At 45.8% G+C, this 19725-nt stretch overlaps 1 protein-coding gene across 3 annotated transcripts in view; it reads left to right on the top strand.

Annotated features, from left to right (window-relative positions):
* FARS2 (phenylalanyl-tRNA synthetase 2, mitochondrial) overlaps positions 1–19725 on the top strand; it is a 383626-nt gene that overhangs the window by 195930 nt on the left and 167971 nt on the right. For all 3 annotated transcript variants that reach the window (XM_065886071.1, XM_065886072.1, XM_065886070.1), the window contains one exon: positions 17636–17796. In XM_065886071.1, the coding sequence (XP_065742143.1) occupies positions 17636–17796 (161 nt within the window). The remainder of the gene's footprint in view (positions 1–17635; positions 17797–19725) is intronic.

Raw genomic sequence — 19725 nt, 5'->3', positions numbered from 1 at the left:
TCCAGGGGGCCAGTATGAGGTTGCCTTAGGGCAGAGGCAGTAACAATGGAGGTCGGAGTTGGAGTTTTGGAACAAGGAGTCAGGGGTGACTCTTGGGTTTCTTTCTTGGGTGACTGGTGGGGCATTTGTGTCACAGACTGAGGCTTTCAGCTTTGGAGAAGTAGGCTCTGCGTCAGTGGGGAGAACAGTGAGTTCAGGTTTGGAAATGTTGATATCACTTGGTTGTGGCACATTGGAAGGTGTTTGGGTAGATGAATCTGAAGCTCCGGCAAGAGGTCGGGGCTGGAGAGAGAAGCTTGGGAGTGATCAGGTGATAAGAGAATGGGATTCTGTGTAATTACCTAGGGGAACACAGAGCGGGAAGGACGGGAGGCAGGGTGGTTGCCTGATGAACACCAACACTGAAGGATGGGCCAGAGTGTGGGCCCCTGAATAGGCTGGTGCCTTGACCTTGGACTTCCCAGCTTCCAGACTTGTGAGAAATGAATTTTTATTGTTTATGAACCACCTAGTTTGCGGTACTTTGTTACAGCGCCTGAACCGACTGAGACGTCAGCCCTAGGAGGCCGCTTCTGGCAGGTGGGGCTCTTGTCAGTGTTTGCAAAGGTAACCCTGATAGAATGGTGTCGTAGAAGCCAGAGTGCTGTTAAACCGGATCGTGTTGAGGAGTCAACAGGAGCTGAGGACTGGAAACGGTGAGTGTAGACTGCCCTTTCAAGAAGCGTGTCCAGAGAGGAGACGTAAAATATGCTAGAAGCAGCACACGGAACATTTTCAAGGGAGAGCTTTAAACATGCACATTGGTTGAAGGAAGTGGACACTTTGCTGGTGAAGGCTGGACGTGGAAATTAATCCATCTATCCTGTACCCAAGGCCCCATAAGGAGGTGTGTCTAACAAAGGAGCTGCTCTGTATTCCAAGTATCCTTTTTTTTCCCTACTATAGGACTCTGAGCCCAGTCCCCTATGTAATTTTTTTTTAAAATGCAATAAAATAAGGGTCCCATTGTGTTATCAAATTCAGTTGTCTGGCTGTTGATACCACCACAGTGTTTATTCCACTACGTCTCACTGGGTGGATCTGAGTGTGGTCTTAATGTTGAGCTACATTGAGACAGTAGATGACTTGTCTATTCATAGTTTTCTTGTATTGCTTTGAACAAGCAAGTGAGATTAGAAGAGCTAATTCAAGCTCAGAAGCTGTAGGTGACCCTAGGTGACTTCCTTAAAATTCAATTTTGCTTCCTGTCAAATAGAGTGACCAAGATTGAGGTCTTCCTGCCAAATGGTCCTGGCCAGTTACCCACAATGCCAGGCTGTTGGCAGTTTTCGGGGGTGGCGGGTGGACGACAGTTCCTCCTGACCAAAGACAGAGGTGCTCCGGGGCCCTGCTGCCCACAAGCGTAAGCAGAGCCTGAGGGTCGTGAAGGTAGTCCAGAGAGGGAGCATCGTGCCGCGTTGGTGGTGGTGGTGGGTTTTTTTAAGAATGCTTTTATTCAGGTTTGTAAGTCTGAGTGCAGGCACGTCAGAAGAGGCTGTAGTGGCCGCTGGTACCCAGACAGTCACACTTCCCGTCTTGGTTGTGGCTCCTGCTGGGAACACCCACATCCAGTTCAAAGCTGCCCCATTAGAAAAGTACTTATGTCTCTTGCTTTCTTAGATCAAGCTTGCATAGTTACTTCTCTGTATTTGGCAGGGTGTGAAGGACGTGAGCGGTTCTGTCCCTGTCCTTGAAGAGCACATCTTATGCAGATGTAGAGGACGGATGTGTGGACACGGGGGGAAGGGGAGGGTGGGATGAACTGGGAGGTTAGGTTTGACATAAATACACTACCATGTGTAAAATTGATAGCTAGTGGGAACCTGTGGTATAGCCCAGGGAGTTCAGCTCCGTGCTCTGTGACGACCGAGATGGGTGGGATGGGGGGTGGGGTGGGAGGGAGGTCCAAGAGGGAGGGGATAGATGTATACGTATAGCTGATTCACTTCATCGCACAGCAGAAACTAACACAACATTGTAAAGCAATTATACTCCAATAAAAATTTTTTTAAAGTTATTATTAAGAAAACTTTTAAGCATTCTACAGAGTCTAGAGAATAATATAGTACTCTGTTCAAAATGCCAGCTCATGAAATAAGACATCACAGATGGGACTGACGCCCCTGGCTGCAGTGTGTGAACTTGCTGTTCGTCCACCTTCCTGCCAGCATTTTTCATTGTGAGACTGCAGTGTTTGCCAGTTTGATGAGTGAAAAATGATGAAGCCATATTTCTCAAATTACCTCGAGTTCCTGAGAATAGATAACACATGGAAGATAAGTTTGCAAAGAAATAGAGCCCCCAAAAGAAATAAAGTATTGATTAAAAATTCATGATAGGGATTCCCTGGTGGCGCAATGGTTGAGAGCCCGCCTGCCAATGCAGGGGACACGGGTTTGATCCCTGGTTCGGGAAGATCCCACGTGTCGCGGAGCAAGTAAACCCATGCGCCACAACTACTGAGCCTGCGCTCTAGAGCCCGCGAGCCACAACTACTGAGCCCATGTGCCACAACTACTGAATCTTGCACGCCTAGAGCCCGTGCTCCGCAACAAGAGAAGCCACCGCAGTGAGAAGCCACGCACTGCAATGAAGAGTAGCCCCCGCTCGCCACAACTAGAGAAAGCCCGTGCGCAGCAACGAAGACCCAACACAGCCAAAGATAAATAAATAAATAAAATAAATTTATTTTAAAAAATTCATGATAGATTTATTAAAACTAAAAATGAGAAAATATTGACAGATATGTATGTTAATGAATCAGAATATATTGAGCCTCCTGATGGGTTTGGATTGGTCACTGAATGATGGATTTGGCTGCTTCCCTCCAAGGGAGGCAAGGGAGGCTTTTTTTTTTTTGCAGTACGCGGGCCTCTCACTGCTGTGGCCTCTCCCGTTGCGGAGCACAGGCTCCAGACGCGCAGGCTCAGCGGCCAGGGCTCACGGGCCCAGCCGCTTCGTGGCATGTGGGATCTTCCCGGACCGGGGCACGAACCCGCATCCCCTGCATCGGCAGGCGGACTCTCAACCACTGCGCCACCAGGGAAGCCTTAGGCTTACTTTTTTTTTTTTTTTTTTTTTGCGGTACGCGGGCCTCTCACTGCTGTGGCCTCTCTGGTTGCAGAGCACAGGCTCCGGACACGCAGGCCCAGCGGCCATGGCTCACAGGCCCAGCCGCTCCACGACATGTGGGATCCTCCTGGACCGGGGCACGAACCCGCGTCCCCTGCATCGGCAGGCGGATTCTCAACCACTGCGCCACCAGGGAAGCCCAGGCTTACTTTTGACAGATGCTATTTAGCAGCAAGAGTGATGGCCACGTACCTGCTTCTTTCCTGATAAAATTACACCAAAGACAAGCTCGGGTTCTTAAAAGCTTTTTTTGTTTAAAAAAAAAGAACATACTTTTAGGAGTTCTTAGAAATCCTTTCTTTCCCTTCGTAATTTTTTTTTTTTTGCCATGCCTCGTGACATGCAGGATCTTAGTTCCCTGGCTAGGGTCTCTTGTTCCCTAACCTCTCTGGGTCACCTGTTTTAGTGCTGACTTCCTTAGACACTCAGGGGTTGTTTTTCCTTATGTTTTAGCCAAATTCTTGTTTACTGAACCTTTGCACAGTGTAGGAACAACATTTTCTTAACAACAATTTATAAGTGGTAGGCTCTCTATAAATCTCTTCCAGTTTATATGAAATGTTTATCCTGAGCTAGCAGAATTATTTTTATAGGCCAAGGAAAAGTGGCGTTGATCCTCAGTTGGGTACCAGTCAGAGGTTATGCAGATTCCTTTGTCATGTCAGAATGCTAGGGCTGAATAATCATGAGGACAGGCCCAGCCGTGCAGAGCTAACAGAGGACCCCCTGAAATCCCAGTGGCTTAATCCATTGAAAGTGTATCAGTCAGAGAGAGCCGCAGTGATAACATCTGGAACATGTGGCCGCCACGGTCCCCATAGCAGAGGACGGGAGAGCTGGAGGGTCTCCAAGGGGGCTGGGGGGGGGGGGTCTCGCTTCTGCCTGCTTCGGTTCCATTGGCTGGAGCACGGTCACATGACCGCCCGGCTCTGCTGGGAGGGTCCAGGAAGATGAGAATGACGCAGGGATTGGTTTTCACATAGCATTTCCCCAGAGATCCTTCTTATGGCCTAGATGTGGCTTGACAGAGTTTATTGATGAAAGACATAATCTGTATCATGGTTCCGACTACCAGTTTTGGTCTATCTGATGAATACATGATGTTATAGACATTTCGTGTGCTTAGACCCGTGGGATTGTGTTTTTAGCTTTACCAACTGATATCTTATTTTTATCCAGCTCTATTCCTATGTCCGTTTAAGTTCCCCTCCATCTGTTTTATCTCTTAGGTTCCATAGCCAAATGGTTAAAAATGCCTCAGATTCCTTGGGAAGAAGAATGGAGAAATTGGTCATGTTTAATCTCCATTCTCCTGTTTCCTTGTTCTTTTCCTCATCATTTCTATTCAGTTTAATATTAAACGCTACTCTCATTGGGGTCAGGAGTAAAATATTTAAATAGTTCAGATATTTATGTGTTACCTAGAGGCATACGGAGGCAAGAGCAGGGGTGGTGGGCTGGGAAGCACAAAGGAAGAGAACTGAACGAGGCCGTTTGGTAGCGGGCGAGGAGAGGAAGGATAAGCAAACCATTTATAACACTGAAGTCACTGAGCTGGACTCAGTAGATGTAAACTTCTAAAATTGTTTTGTTTTTCACACCACTGCCTCCAGCAAGTTCTGTCTAATCGTTCTTCCTCATCCAGAGTGAGATTTCAAGCAGATCCATGGCTTTCCTGGTCACTTTCAAGTACAGTCCAGGCTAATGGCAAAGCTTCCATCTTCCATCCAACTGACGGCTTTTTCCCTCCCTCAGCTCAGAGTAGGGCACAGGGGTGGAAGCTGGAAGGGTGGTGATGGGGGAGGGAGAGCAAGGGGAAAGAGGGCTGGGCACGGAGGGGCGGAGGAGGCGACGGCCAGGGAGGGGCCTCTGTCACTGCGGAGCTGGGATCTGGCAGTGTGACCAGTGTCCAGATGCTGGCTTTTTTCTCAGGGGCTGCTTTGGCAGATCCCTTAGTGATTCACCACTGTGGGGACTGAAGGCTTCAGGAATGGGTGACGTCCTACCGGCTGACGGCTGGGTCTCTGTATTCAGTGTGTATTTATAGGCTTGTGCTGCTGAGGTCAGCTCATGCACTCCAGGACCTGGGGGTGGGGTGCTTTTCGAGCTTGAGGGCCCACCTGGGCTACAGGAAACTCACAATTCTGTTGTCCAGCACAGACCTGTTTTCCTGCTCAGGACCACAGCCGTTTTCATTCAGTGTTCAGCCTTTAGAGTTTTTCAGGTGTGGGTAAGGGGTAGTCTCTAGGTCCCCCAGACCCAAGGAGACACTTGCCAAGTTCTCTAGGTGGTTCCCTAACCCCTGCCCCTCTTCCTTGATGGGGGGGGGGGGGTCACTTCCCATTTCCCCTGGAAGGGAGGAAGAGGCAGCGGTAACAGGACGTAACTCTCCCAGGAGCTCATGTCTCCAATAACACAGTGAAATTTCAGCTTCCCTAACAGCATGGAGGTGGCAGAGGGGTGGTGAGCAAACTCATCCCACTGTCCCATGGCATGTCCACCATCCACCTTTCTTAGCCTTTGGGACCTCTGCCAACAGTGGGAATATTCCATTAAACATTCTCCTGAAACAGCAAGAGTACCTCCGCGAACACGAGAGGATTTGTTGGCCTCTGACGTGAGCTACTTGCTCGCAGTGCAGGGTCCATGGGAGCGTGATCTTTGCTGTTTTCTGGGTTTGTGTCTCCACAGGTGACCGTCACGAGCACCTGCAGAGCCCTTCCTTTGCTCTAGGCCTCTTTTGGGTAATAACTAGTAACTCGCAGGAGCTTCACGAAGGCTCCACGAGGGGGTTCTGTTGACTGTCCCAACTTTACAGACAGAGAAGTGGAGTCAGAGAGACAGTAAATAAATAACTGGCCCAGGGTCGCCCGGCTGGTGAGTGGGGCAGCAGGACGGGGCTGGATGCAGAGTCAGCGCTCCCAACCTGTCTGTTCTTTAGATTAACGGTGGTGATTAGGGAAAAACTTCCACAGGGCCCCTTTCTGCTCTGAGGAAGATGCAGCCCCTGTCCGTCTGCAGCGGCTCTCTGAGATCTCCAAGCTCTACCGAAGGCCAGGGGCTGCGTTGGGTAGGGAGGGGCCCATCACCAGGCCCTTGTGGAACACGGAAGGGCTGGCTTCCTTCCTCTCTTGGGCACTCACTCCTGGGGAATTTCCTAGAAACGGAACACCTGGCCTCTACTCCCTGAGAGATTCTTCTCTACCCGGCTTCCACATTCTTCCCAGCAAGCAGAGCCCTCCTGCTAAAGAACTGTCTTGCCTGTTTGTACACAGGCTGCCCTGACCCAGAAAATGAGTCTGTTTCCTGCCCATCGCCTCCTCTCCATCAGGTTCTGAGAGCCCAGAAATGTCCAGAAAAAGGAAGGGGACAGGGCAAGAGCAGATTCACCAGGGGAGCTCAGATATATAGTGGGAGAAAAGGCATGAAAATTTCTTCATTCAGGGATCCAATCAATACTATTTATCAAGTTAAAAAGTTCCCCTTTATTCATGGTGCATCTTGGTATAGAAGTAACAGTTGGATGTGACCTGGGTAGGTTAATGGGAAAGGGGTAAAGAGAGAGAGGGGAGAGAAGTGAGGGCGTAGGGCACTGGCATCCGCCTGCCGGGTGAGTGTCGAGGGGCCTCACTTGACCTGTCAGAACTGTAGACAGCCCAGTTAGGAAGGATTTACCAGACTGCCACGATGGGGAGGGCAGGATTTCGCCCTTCACAAATGTATAGAGCTGCACTTGCTTTTTCTTTTTTTTTTTTTTTAAATTGAAATTTTGGGGGATAATAGTAGGTTCATTTGCAGCTATAAGAACAGAGAGATTCTGTGTACCTTTATCCTGTTTCCCCCAGTGGTAACATTTTGCCAGACTATAGTCCAGCTACACCAGGTTATTGGCGGTGACACAGTCCATTGATCTTATGCACATTTCCCAGTTTGACTTGGATTCATTTGTTTGTGTATTTAGTTCTATACAATTTTATCATGTATAGATTCACCTATTCACCACCAAAGGCAAGATACAAAATAACTCCATTGCCACAAGGATCCTTCACGTTACCCTTTTATAATCATATTCGCCCTCACCCGTATCTGCTGTCCCTGACCCTTAGCAGTCACCAATCTCTTCTCCATTTATAAAGTTCTGTTATTTAAAATGTTATAGCAATGGAATCATATAGTATATACCCTTTTCGGGGATTGGTATTTTCCACTGGGCATAACTCTGTAGATTCACGGAAGTTGCTTCATCTGTCCCCACAAAGTCCATTTCTTTGTGTTGTATGGATCAGTGTTCCGTGGCGTGGATGTCCCACTATTTGTGTAGCCATTCATCCATGGGAGGACATCTGGAACCCTTGCTTTTGACCTCTTGGGTCATAGGCAGATTGGCCTTTCAGTGGTTGTTTTGCTGTATCTCCTTTTTTTTTGAGGGGGGGGTGGATGGAACCATATCCATAGACTAAAAGCTTCTGGAATGATGTATATCATCATATGTTGATAGAAAAAAAAGCCATTCAGTGTGTTCTTAATACTATTAGGGGCTTATTATTGTTATAGTCAAATGATTATTACATCCCTGGCTTTCGTACAGTGGGGAGCCAATAGGTGACATCGTGTAATGTTAGCGCTGTGTACACATTCCCTTAGAGTGCAAACAAGCAGTATCCCTTTAGGGTTGTGTTAGGTCCTGAGCCGTATTTGTTCAAGTTTGTTGTAAGTAGTGCCCACAGCTGAGCGGGTCAGGCCCTGGACAGTTCCAAGGTGGACATTGGCCCCGGGCCTCCAATCAAGCCCTGATTACTTTGGCTTCGTACAAGAGAGAACACTGTGGGGTGCCAATGAGGGGACAGAGGATGGGGTTACGGTTTGAAAATAAGAAGGGAAGTGTGACTCAGACAGCTTTGCCAAGAAAGTTTTGGTTAACTTGTCCTTAAGATATTTGGGAATAGACCGGATCAAGCTGTTTGGCTTTTGCTCAGAAATCTTCTTTTGCGTTTTGATAAATAACTTGGCATCGGGACTTCCCTGGCGGTCCAGTGGTTAGGACTTGGCGCTCTCACTGAGGGCCCGGGTTCGATCCCTGGTCAGGGAACTAAGATCCCGCAAACCACGCGGCGCAGCCAAGAGGTCCTAAAGGCTACTGAACTGTGTTCAGGCTAACATTAAAGGCTGATTTTCCTCTGCATGTAGATAGTCGCTAGATAGATGGTCTAAAACAGTGAAGACCATAAACATGTAACTCTGAATTTTAGACTATTGGAGCAAGCTGAGGACAAAAACAGAAGTCTGTATAAGATACTCGTATTGACTTGTTTCCTGTTTGGAAAGGTCAGAGAACATGTCCACAGCGGTAAAACAACCCAATTCATATCTGTCTGCACAATAGCAGCCAGTGATAATCTCATGCAACTTTTCGTGTAGTTTCTCCCAGCTCTCAGTGGAGGCAGAGTGTTGCCTCTCAGCTGCTTTTCCTCTGAGGGTGGGATACTGCTTGACTTAGTTTGTTTTAAATGTCATCTTTTAATTATATTTTGGATAATGATGAAGAGAGAAGCAACTCGTTTGGGAGAGCACATCCTAAAAGGCTCGGCAGCTCCTTTATCTGCTGCCGAAAACAACTCCCACTAGGAAAGAGGGTTTCATTAATTGTCATTACTCGGGAATTACGGAATTAGAACAGCTCACGTTTCTTTTATCATTCATATATTTAAGTGACAGTGGCATTACTTACTCTAAATTAAATTCCTTTCATGGTTAAAATATTATAACAGTGTGACAAGAAATAGAGCACTATTAACTTTTATTTTGGAGTCATTTTTCTAACAGATACGAAGGCACACTTTTTCAGACTACGAGGCGAGACGCATTATTCCTTGGTTCTGTAACAGAAAGGAAAAGATAAGTACATCCAACTTAATACTTCAGGAGTTTTAGGGATGGGTTAATGTGTTTATAAGTCACCTAAGCGGTTTTCATGTCCTCCACACTAAGAAGGAAGAGAGCATTCTTCCACGGTGCTTCCCCTGGCAGCCAGGGGCTGGGCCGCGTTACTCTCTCCAGTTGGAGCTGGCCCTATACCTCTGTGTTTCATGGTCAGTGGCACCTGTGGGCAGGACTGTGTTGGCCGCCATTCAAAGGCCTGTCCCCAAGGCCACATCGTTCTTGTCATTTGGGCTCCGGGGGTTACACTTTCCATTTCTGCTCCTTTCTTCCTGAAAGACCTCTCAGTTCTAGTTCACTTTTTGCTGTGGCCCAGTTTTGATAACTCTTGTTAATAAGACATCTTAGCGATACATTTGAAGTAGGTAAAAGCGTATCCCGACACTAATAATTCCGTATAGGGTTTGACAAGTATTCCTCAAATACCTATTATGGTCGTGGGGCACCTTATGAAAATTGGTGTACGGAGAATCCCCATTTAGTTGAAGGTGTTTATAATTAATGACCATGTTGGTGCACTTAAAATGTGATTTGGTTAAAAAAAAAAAAGTCTCACACACAAGTTTCGGGAATGTATTGTTACCTGCAGTGCTGTATGCATGCCAGGCAGTTAAAAACAACACACAACAAACAGTCAGACAAAGGCAACGCTCGCAAAAATGGACAACGTCCAAAGCTCGTAAACTGTTAGGAAGGCCAGCTTCTGCTCGCTGCAGACCTCTATTTGCAATGCGCTGCCCCATAGTGCTTAACTCTCCCGAGTTCTAGGACCTTAGATTGCAATGTGAGGGAAAGGGCTAAAGGATAAAGCGACTGTATTTTGGCGGCCGGTCAAAAGGAGGTATACGAAGTGGGAGATGAGTTCTCGGTTGATTACACTCAAGTCAATATATTTATTTATTTTTTAATATTTATTTAATTAGTTGCGGCACGCGGACCCTTAGTTGCAGCATGTGGGATCTAGTTCCCTGTCAGCCCAGGACCAGGGATCGAACCCGGGCCCCCTCCATTGGGAGCGCGGAGCCTTAGCCACTGGACCACCAGGGAGGTCCCAAGTCAATATGTTAGTTTTTAACTCTTAGTAAGTGCTAAGCAGGGCATGACCGTTGCGTCTACATTTTCAGAAGGTTCTGAATTACCCGGTACTGTTGTCACCTTGGTCACCTCAACTCCAATTCAGGTTTCTGCCTCCGTACGTTTGCTTTTCTTTTTCTCCCTTGTTGGAAGGGTACAGATTTTTAGGACATAGATCCCTAAGGGAAACTGGAGACAGAATTCTGACTGGATAAGACCACTGGGGATTGTCTCACGTACCGTTGATTAGTATATGCACCAGAAATTGCTGTCTCCTTTATTAAGAAAACCGAAGTCTAGGACCCGGAAAGGAAAGGGGAATGTATGTTCCAAAGGGAGTGTTTTAAGATGGGCCTTAAAGGTTTTATTAGAGAATGTTGATAAGGATGCAGCCCAGCTCAGACCGTAGGAAGGACCACGGTTTTCAAGGCTTGTAGACTCCGATCACAGTCTGTTCCGTTCCATGGAAAGGTTCTTTTCAAAGAGGTCCGCCCTGGATCGTGTGAAGGACTTATTGACAGAAGCCTGTGGTACCAAGGATATATACAACTGGAGAAGTTCCAGGTGGGAGCTTGAGCTCAGGGCACAGCTCAGAAAGCCAGTCGTCCAGTGACAAGTCTCCGAGGAAACAGTTCAAGGACTGTAGCTGGAAAGCAGGGGGTCAAGTACTGAGTCCACGGTGGGAAGAGAAGAAATCAGAATTCATGCAGCTGCGCTGGCCTCTCTAGGCCTGCCTGTGGCCGTGCAGTACCGTGCTGGGATACTGCGGGCCTTTTGTCCCTGAGTGGCTGTCGTCGTAACTAACGGTCAAGGGGAGCAGAGGCATTTGTCCGACACCGCTGCTAAACGCTGGCCCCAAGCTCCCTCTGCAGCTCTGTGTGTGTATTGGTCAGGGGCAGGGTGAAAGGCACGCTTGGAGACGTGAAACCCCACCTTCAGAAAAGCCTACTGATACATTTAAACAGCTGTGTATGCAAATCATTTTACTAGCTTTCATGGAATAACGACAAAGTCCATCAGGAAACTGGCAATAACAAAGCAGAAAGTACACAGACGTAAATGGAACTTTCTGGTGTTTTGAAATGCTTTGAACAGAGCCTCCTCTCTAAGTTAATGTTTGAACATGAATCTGGGGGAACATTCACTGGATATATACTTGAAGTGAAAAAGACAACAACAACATAGGTTTGAGTCCCAGTGTCTGTGTGATCTTGCTTGAATGGTATTTACTTTTGAAACATCGCTAATAATACCAGTCTGACATCCTCCATAGGGTCATTGTGAGGATCAAAATCAAGGTAATATAGGTGAAGTGCTTTGTAATTGGTTAAGTTCTATAAAATATGAACGTTAATTGCTAGGTTGTTTCAGTGCTTCTTTTCACAGTTATTTTGGGAAAGTGTCAGTTCATTGAGCCAAAGAATTCCTGGAAATCAGCCCCTATTAACAGGGAAGTACTTAATATAATAAAAAATTTGTCCCAGTATATAATAGTTTAAAATTTTAATTTGACCTTTGGCTTTGCAACAAAACAGTCCATGAGAGGGAACCTCAGGGTGCAGGGTTCGGTCACTGGGGAAGAAAATAAGCTGGAAGGAAGGAAGCTTGGAGCAGAAGCAGCTCAGATCCTAGGCCCCGGGAGCTGCCGCCCCGCGTGAAAGAAGCTCGGTGACAGTGACGGAGGCAGGGTGAGGGGACAGAACATTCAGTTTTCCCGTCATTCCTTTCTTTTATGTTCCAATTCTCTCCTTTCTGAGATGTCTTTTCCGAAATGGTATCTCTCATGTCACCTCATGATATATACGCTCTCTGACAGATAAAAGATTAAAGAAAGTCACTGCCTGTGTTGAAAACTTCATTTTCCTAATACAACCCATGTAAATGCAGCCAATAAACTAAAAAGTGGAAAAATCTCAAAACCTTGCCTTCCTGCCATTCACTCATTTCCTCACAATGCCTGAGCCCTTGTACATGCTGGACACTGGTCCAGCCCCTCCAGATGTGTCAGAGATGGAAACCAGCCCAGGTCCTGAGCCCGTGGATCAGATGCTACCGGCAGAGTCTGACAGTAAGCAGTAAACAAAATAAATATGAAAAGTTGTGGGGTCTAAGAGGTGATATTCTCTGAAGAAAACAGAGCAGAGTAAGGGGATTAGTGGCTGAAAATCTTTCTAAGAAGGTCAGCCTACATATAAAACCAAAATAATGTGAGATAAGAGTCAAGAGATGGGAAATTTTAAAAATAAGGGGAGAAGGAGGAGGGCAAACCTGAGTGCCTTCCCTCTGGAATATTCTGTTTGACTGAGGTGCTTCTTTGCAGTCAGTTTTATGCTCCAGAGTCTAGTTTACTGGAACCCTCCAGTACTGGAATGTAGAAAAAACTACTGCCTTAAAACCCTGTCAGCCCAGGAGCACCCCGCGACAAATTACAGCTGAGGATTGCCAAAGACCTGAAAATTAGACCTGTCTGGGATGACAATACCTTTAAGTATCTAGTTATTTATGGCTCTATTTCTTCCGTAAAGAAGTGGAAGTGCCGTATAAAAGTATGTGCAAGAGGATAAAATAAGTAGTTCAGATAATCAGGACAAAGAGGATATAAGGATAAGAAAATAAAACTGGGACAAGAGTCACACAGAGAAACGTACCGTTGTAGAGGTGACCTTGGAAGGATGGCTCTAAGCGTCCGCGGGGTCAAAGTGAGGAGTAGATTAGGATCAGTTACGTAAGTCGCGATATCCTTAAACTGAAAACAATCCAGTTGTTCACGAGAAGGAAGCTTTTCCTGTTCGCATTTTCTTAGATCTGAGACCAGCTTATTTCATGAAGACTCGCAGGAAGACTGAGTGACCTAGTGGCCGGCATTCTTGACAAGGAGTTCCTGGCACCTTACGAATATAATAGGCCGGTAGCTCAGTGCAGGGGATGCAGTTCAGAAGCAGCAGATCTAGATGGGACCAAAGCAAAGTGTCTCCAAAACAGAATCTGGTACAGCTCAGCGAATAGACGCCCTTTCTTACAGCCCTTCCTGGTAATAGATTGTCACAAGCAGGCTTTTCAGTAAGAATGATTGTGAGAATCAAGGCTTGTGGGCAGTGGCAGGAAGCTGGAGGCCAGCTGTTCCCTGCTCCTCGTGGAGGTCTAGTCCTTGAGCTTCGACACACAAGCTGGTTGGGATTTCAGGTGCTGATGGGATGGCCCCTTGCTGGCCTGAGCCTGGCGTCCTCTCAGGCCTGTCCTTACTGGCAGCCACGTGGGACTGAGGCCCCGAGTCACACACACCATGGATTATTGTATATTTGTGATCTTCCTAGATTCATGTATTTGTTTCCTGTCAGATGCGTTCCCGAGGAATTTTTATGTAAACAATCATGCCATCTACAGATAAAGACAGTGTTACTCTTTCCTTTCCAATCTATTAAGCTGTTTTTATTTCTTCTTTACCTTTGTTTCCCACTAGCTGGGAACTCAGACAGAAATAGAAATAGCAAGAGTAGACCTCCTTCTTTTCAACCCGACCCTGAGGGCAAAGCAACCAGCCTTTCACCATTGAGTATACTATTAGCTGTTGTTTTTTTAATTGTGTCTTTTATTAGATTGAAGAAGTCCCCTGTGTTCCTCATTGGCTGAGAGTTTTTATAATGAATGGATGTTGAATTTTGCCAGTTGCTTTTTCTGCATCTATTGAGATGATCGCGTTTTCTTTTTTAGGCAGCTTATTAAATGAATTACACTGATTGGTTCTCATATGCTGAGCTAACGTTGCATTCCTGGATAAATCCAGCCGTGATACAATGTCCTTTTGCGTATTGCTGGGTTCCATTTGTTAATGTTCTGTTATAGTTTTTTGTTTTTCTCTGTTCATGCTGCACATGGAATCCTCCTGAATCTGCCTCACTCACCTGCCTGCTGCGAGGCTAGGATGACAGGGTTCACCTGGGACTGTCCATTGGAGCACCTCGCGTGGCCTCTGCGTGTGACTGCTGCTCAGAGCTCGGCGGCTGGGTTCTAAGAGAGGGTGTTCTGCAGGGAGATTCCTGGGAGGGAGTGTCTGGAGAGCGGGCATTCCAAGCCACCAGGCACTAGCTGGGTGGCTTTTTCTAACGTAACCTTGGAAGTCACGTAGCATCACTTCCCTCACACCCTGTGGGTTGAAGCAGTCACAGCCCACTGGGATTCAAGGGGAGGATATGCAGGAGCTTGTGGTCGTTTTCTGAAACCCCACGGATAATGACACTGATTTTCCAGGCTTGGAAATGTATTGGCTCTCATAGAAATAAAGAGGTCGGTTCAGCTTGTAATCCATGTTCGCTAGTCACATGATTTTCTTGAAAGTCTGGCACCACTGTGTCAGGGGAGGAGTGCTTTGTTCTTATAACTTCTCAAAAATAAACAGAAGAGAAACTACTGTGTTTTATCTAGCCATGAAAATTTTTATCTGGAATATTTCTCCTCACACTTGATAGAAAAGGCACATGGTATAAAGTCCCCCGTCTTCCTCCACTTGCGCAGTTCTCCCCGACCCCCCCTCCTCCCCCGAAACAGACAGCTGCTGCTTTCCTTTTATAACCATGACATCCTATAACGGTACTAGTTTTCAAACAACTTTAAAACATGTTTCTGAAACATCTTTTCAAATAAAAAAATAATAAAGAGAGGTGGAATATTAATGTTGCTTTGTGAGTTAGACTTTTTCCTTAATTATTAACTCTTTTAGATTTTATTATGAAATTTTTAGATAAAACCAACCATCTAGAGCCCAGTATCTATAATTGAAAGAGCAGTAGATTCAGGGTATTTGAGTTTATTTCACATCCAGCAATTTTTAGTGTCTTAGCTTTTGCTCCTTCCATCCGTTACCCTCCCTTTCTTCCTCATCTTCTGAAACTTTCCTAAAGCAAAACAAGAATAACACAGAGCCCCTAGAAGTAGGCAAGAAAAAGAGCAGCAATCTCATTTTTCAAATGGGTGAAAAATATAATATGAAGACATTCACAGAAAAGGAAAAAAAACGATCCTTAAGCAAATGAAAAGCTTACTTAAGATAAACGCAAGATAAAAATGCGCTGTTACCGTCTTTTACTTATCGGATTTTGTTTTTATTTTTTTACGTTACAACCCTCATGTGCCCCTGTATTAAATCGTAGTGGCATAGTACATACTCATTTGATCATAGACATTTTTCATAATTTCTTATAGTCTGTCACTTGATCAACATTTATTTGTATAATTATAATTTTTAATGACTACACTAAACTGTACTATAACTTCAAGGCCTTCCCTAATTTGGGGCATTTAGGTTGTTTTCATGTTCTTGCTGTAATAAGTTATACAGCTTTGAATATCTTCCTTCATTTATCTTTTTTCTTCTGTTGAATTATTTCCTTAGGATAAATTCCTAATGGAATCATAAGGGTAAAGAGTTTGAGCGTTGTTATGGATCTTTGTATGTGCTGCTGTATTTTGCAAATTGTTACCAGAATAAATAGTGTGACCAGCCGTCGCCGGCGTGTGGAACCGCACCACCAGGCCTGGGCATTGTCGCTTAAAGAGAAAGTTACTCTTTTAGGACACAAAAGCAGTGTATCACACTTCTATTAAGTTTTACATTTTTCATTGCAGCCTTCTCCGTGGTTTTCAGGCATCAGTATGACTTACTCGAAAAAGGGTGCCTCACCCTTAGCTGCTCTTCTAGGCAGCCGGCCAAGGGTCAGGGGCTGTGCTCCCTCCCTCGCGGCCCCGCTGTCTGTGCTAAGCCCCCCTCCCCCCTGCCTCGCATGAGAGGTCGTCTTACTCAGGACACGGGTGGCTCCGCACTTGCCCAGCCATGTGCTTTTCTTCCTGCGTGTCTTCCCTCCCCCTCCTGCCGCATTCTCTCTCTGTACCTTTTCCTTTTGAGATCTCATTTTGAATATTTTTATCCATTCATCTTTTAAACAGATCATCCAGTGAGGCTCACACTTCTTCGTGGCTTCCGTTGTTGTAGTTTATCCTCGTGGTTCCATTTATAAGTGACAGTGGCGCCAGCCCCTGGCCAGAGGTAGGTCCTCTCTGCCGTGTCTCTCCTGCCTGAAGCTTGCCCGGCCGGTGAGGACGTTCCTTCAGTCTGGAACTTGCCTGCATCTTTCTCTGCATTTGGAGCAGCATTAGTTTTTCTTGTTGGGTAACAGATAACCTCATACTTAGTGGCTAAAGCAGCACTCACTTGTTATGTCACGACCGCCGTGCGTCAGCAGTCCGGTGCAGAGGGCCTGGTCCCCCGCCCAGGGTCTCGACAGGTTGAAATCAGGGTGTCACCAGGCCACGTTCTCCTCTGGAGCTCAGGGTCCTGTCTTCCCTCATTCGGGCTGTCAGGAGAATCCATTTCCTCACGATCGCGGGAGTGAGCTTCCCATCTTCTTGCTGCCGCCAGGGCCTCCCTCGGCTCCCGGAGGCCTCCCTCCAGGTCTGGCCACACCTGGGCCTCCTCTCTTCACGTCAGCTCAGCTCTCCTAAGCCAGCAGGAGACTCTCTGGAGTTTGCTAAGATGGACTTGCATAAAGTAACCTAATCCCAGCAGTGAAACCCTAGGGATTGGGGAGCAGTCCCTAAGGGGTCCCCTCGCAGGGCGTGTGCGTGGGGGTGGGCCTCCTGAGCCAGCTCAGCGCCCCCAGCGTCCTGCTCGCCCCTCAGTCCAGTCGAAATGACGCTGTCTCGTGAGCTTTTCCCTGTGCTGGGCGTTGCTCCCTTGCCCCCTTCGCACAGCAGTTTGTGTCTTCCATCTCACTCTGCTTCACGTGAATGAACCCGAGACTTCATGTGTTGCCATAGGTCTGAACTACACGCTCACCCTCGGAGGGGCTGGTGCCACGTGTGCATGTCACCTTGGCGGGCTTGCTCCTTGTGTGTTACTGGGGCAGCTTTTACTAAGAGTCAGAGTGTGTTCTAGTAAACTGAGGGTTCTTGGAGGCTGGGCACACACTTCCTGAATATCAGCGGTCCACTGTGGCATGTTTTGAACAAACCTGCCCATCTCGTAAGCCACCTGGGGACAGAGCCTGTGTTTTCTCTCCTCTCTGTAACCTGAACATAGAGGCTGAATGTTGGAAAAGGGTGGGTGCAGATTACAGGAAAGTATCTCAGAGGCAGGAACCAGGGCTTAGCCAGCCTGGGATTTAAGCAGAAATGAAAGACAGTATTAGAGAAGTTCGACTCCAGAGTGCCTCGGGGAGGGGAGTGAGGGATGTGGGGAGCACGAAAACTGTGAGATCGGGGTCCCCTTGGGTGTCTCCACGGCCCCTCCCCCCACCAGCACCCTTCTGGTCGGCACTCACCACGGCCTTATCTGGGTGTCAGGAGTGGGATGGACCTGTGGACCCTCGTGCTCTTCTTTTTTTTTTAACTTCTTATTTTATATTGGAGTATTGCCCTTGTGCTTTTTAACCTGTTGTCTTGTCTTCTTTCTTCTTTGTAGCTGGTGCTGAAGATCAGATCGGTTGGGCCTTTGGCCTTGGGCTGGAGCGGCTGGCCATGGTCCTCTATGACATCCCCGACATCCGCCTCTTCTGGAGTGAGGATGAGCGCTTCCTGAAGCAGTTCTGTGTGCAGGACATCAACCAGAAGGTGAAGTTCCAGGTAACTGACATGAAAGAATCAAGTAGATGATAATTGAGGGGGTTACGTGCCTGAAAATAAAATCATTGTATTTAAAGATAGTGTGACTTTGAAAAGAGGTGTTAAATAGAGATTCATAAACACACAGGAGATCATACACCTCCTGAAATTGTATGCTGAAAAAAGAGGATTTATCAAGCCTGTTAGTCTAAGCAGAGAACAAATTTTGGGCTTTATTAATGGCTATTTTATCATGAAATATCCATCTTCATCACTGATGATACTTTCACAGTTCAGCTTTTTTTGATGCTAATCTAGACACATTGGCTTTCCTGTGGTTAGTGTTTGCAATGTATATTTTTTTCGTGATTTTATTTTCACTTTCTGTCTTTATATTAAAAACGTGTCTCTTGTAAACAGTTGGGTCTTTTTGTAAACCCATATTTAATTGGAGTGTTGAATATATCTTACACTTAACATAATTACATGGGATGTTCTTGGGTTTAATTTTATTATCTTAGTTCTTACTCATTTTCTCTTTCTGTTCTTTATTTGGAAATTGAGGTTTTGTGGGTGTGTTTCGGATGGCTTTTGTATTATATTTTATTACCCTATTGCTATTTAGTTTCACCATTTTTTGTATTATTTTTAAGTGGTTATTCTAGATTACAATATGTATAATTAATTCATCACACTTTACCATGAGTAACTATTACAACTTCATGAAACATTTAACAACCTTACAATAGTGTAATTCTATTTACTCTGGCTTTTTTTGTATTATTATTGTCATATTTTATTTCTCTGTGTATTATAATCCCATAATACGTTGCTCTATTTGCTTCAAATAGCCGATTGTCCTTTAAAGAAATTGAAAACTATATTATTTTATATTTTCCTTGATATTTGCCTCACTGATCACCATTGCTTTCTGCCTATCATGATTTTTCTCTGCGTTCATTTTCTTCAAGTCTGAAGAACTTTGTTTACCATTTCTTGTAGTGCAGCATGAATTTTCCCAGCTTTTGTTTGGAAATGCCTTTGTTTCACCTTTATTTTTTAGGACTATTTTCCATGAATATAGATGTCTAGGTTGCCAATGTTTGTGCGTGGTTTTTTTTTCTTTTTTTTTCCTCTTAGCTCTTTAAACATGTCATTTCATTGCCTCTATCTTTTCACCCTGGTTTTTAGCAGGTTGACCTGTGTATGACTTTTCTGCCTGTTATCTTGCTCGGGGTTTCGCTGTCTTAAATTAGTGATTTTCAACCCTCTTTGAAAATTCTCATTTGGTATCTCTTCCAGCAATTCTCCTCCTTTCTTCCTCTGCTTTTCAGGTGGTAACTGCATGTATATCAGGCCATTTGCACGTGTGCCATAGAACTCTGATGCCCGGGGTTTGACTTTTCTTATTTTTTCACTCTGTGCTTCACGTTGGATAGTTTTTCTTGTCTTAGCTTTGGGTTTACGCATCTTCTCTGTTGTGTCCAGTTAACCATTAAGCCCCTCCAATGAGTTAATCGTTCCAGATATTGTATTCATCAGTTCTACAGTTTCTACTTGCTTCCTTTTTAGAGTTTTTATGACTCTGATGAAATTCTCCATCTTTTCACCCATTTTGTACATTTTCCCTTAAATTCTTTAGCATATTCGTAGTAGTGATTTTTAAGTCCTTGTCTGTTACTTCCAACCCTTTAGTTCTGTTGTTCTCCTTTTAATCTTCTCTTTCTTCTTAGCTATGGGTCACATTTTTCCTGCTTCTTCACTCGTCCTACTTTTTAAATGGTGGACAGTGCTTTTCCTCGGGAAGCCCTACCCTTTCCCTGGTCAGGCGGCGAAGGTGATGAGCCGGATCCCTTTGTCGTAAGGAGCAGTCGAACTGAATTTCACGTCTCCTCTCCTCTCAGCGGTGAGACCTGGCTGAGGGGTAGAGGTTGGGGTCTGCATGTGAGG

Source organism: Phocoena phocoena, chromosome 10, assembly GCF_963924675.1.
Source record: "Phocoena phocoena chromosome 10, mPhoPho1.1, whole genome shotgun sequence".
Lineage (NCBI taxonomy): Eukaryota > Metazoa > Chordata > Mammalia > Artiodactyla > Phocoenidae > Phocoena > Phocoena phocoena.
This window is presented reverse-complemented; position numbering and strand designations above follow the sequence as displayed.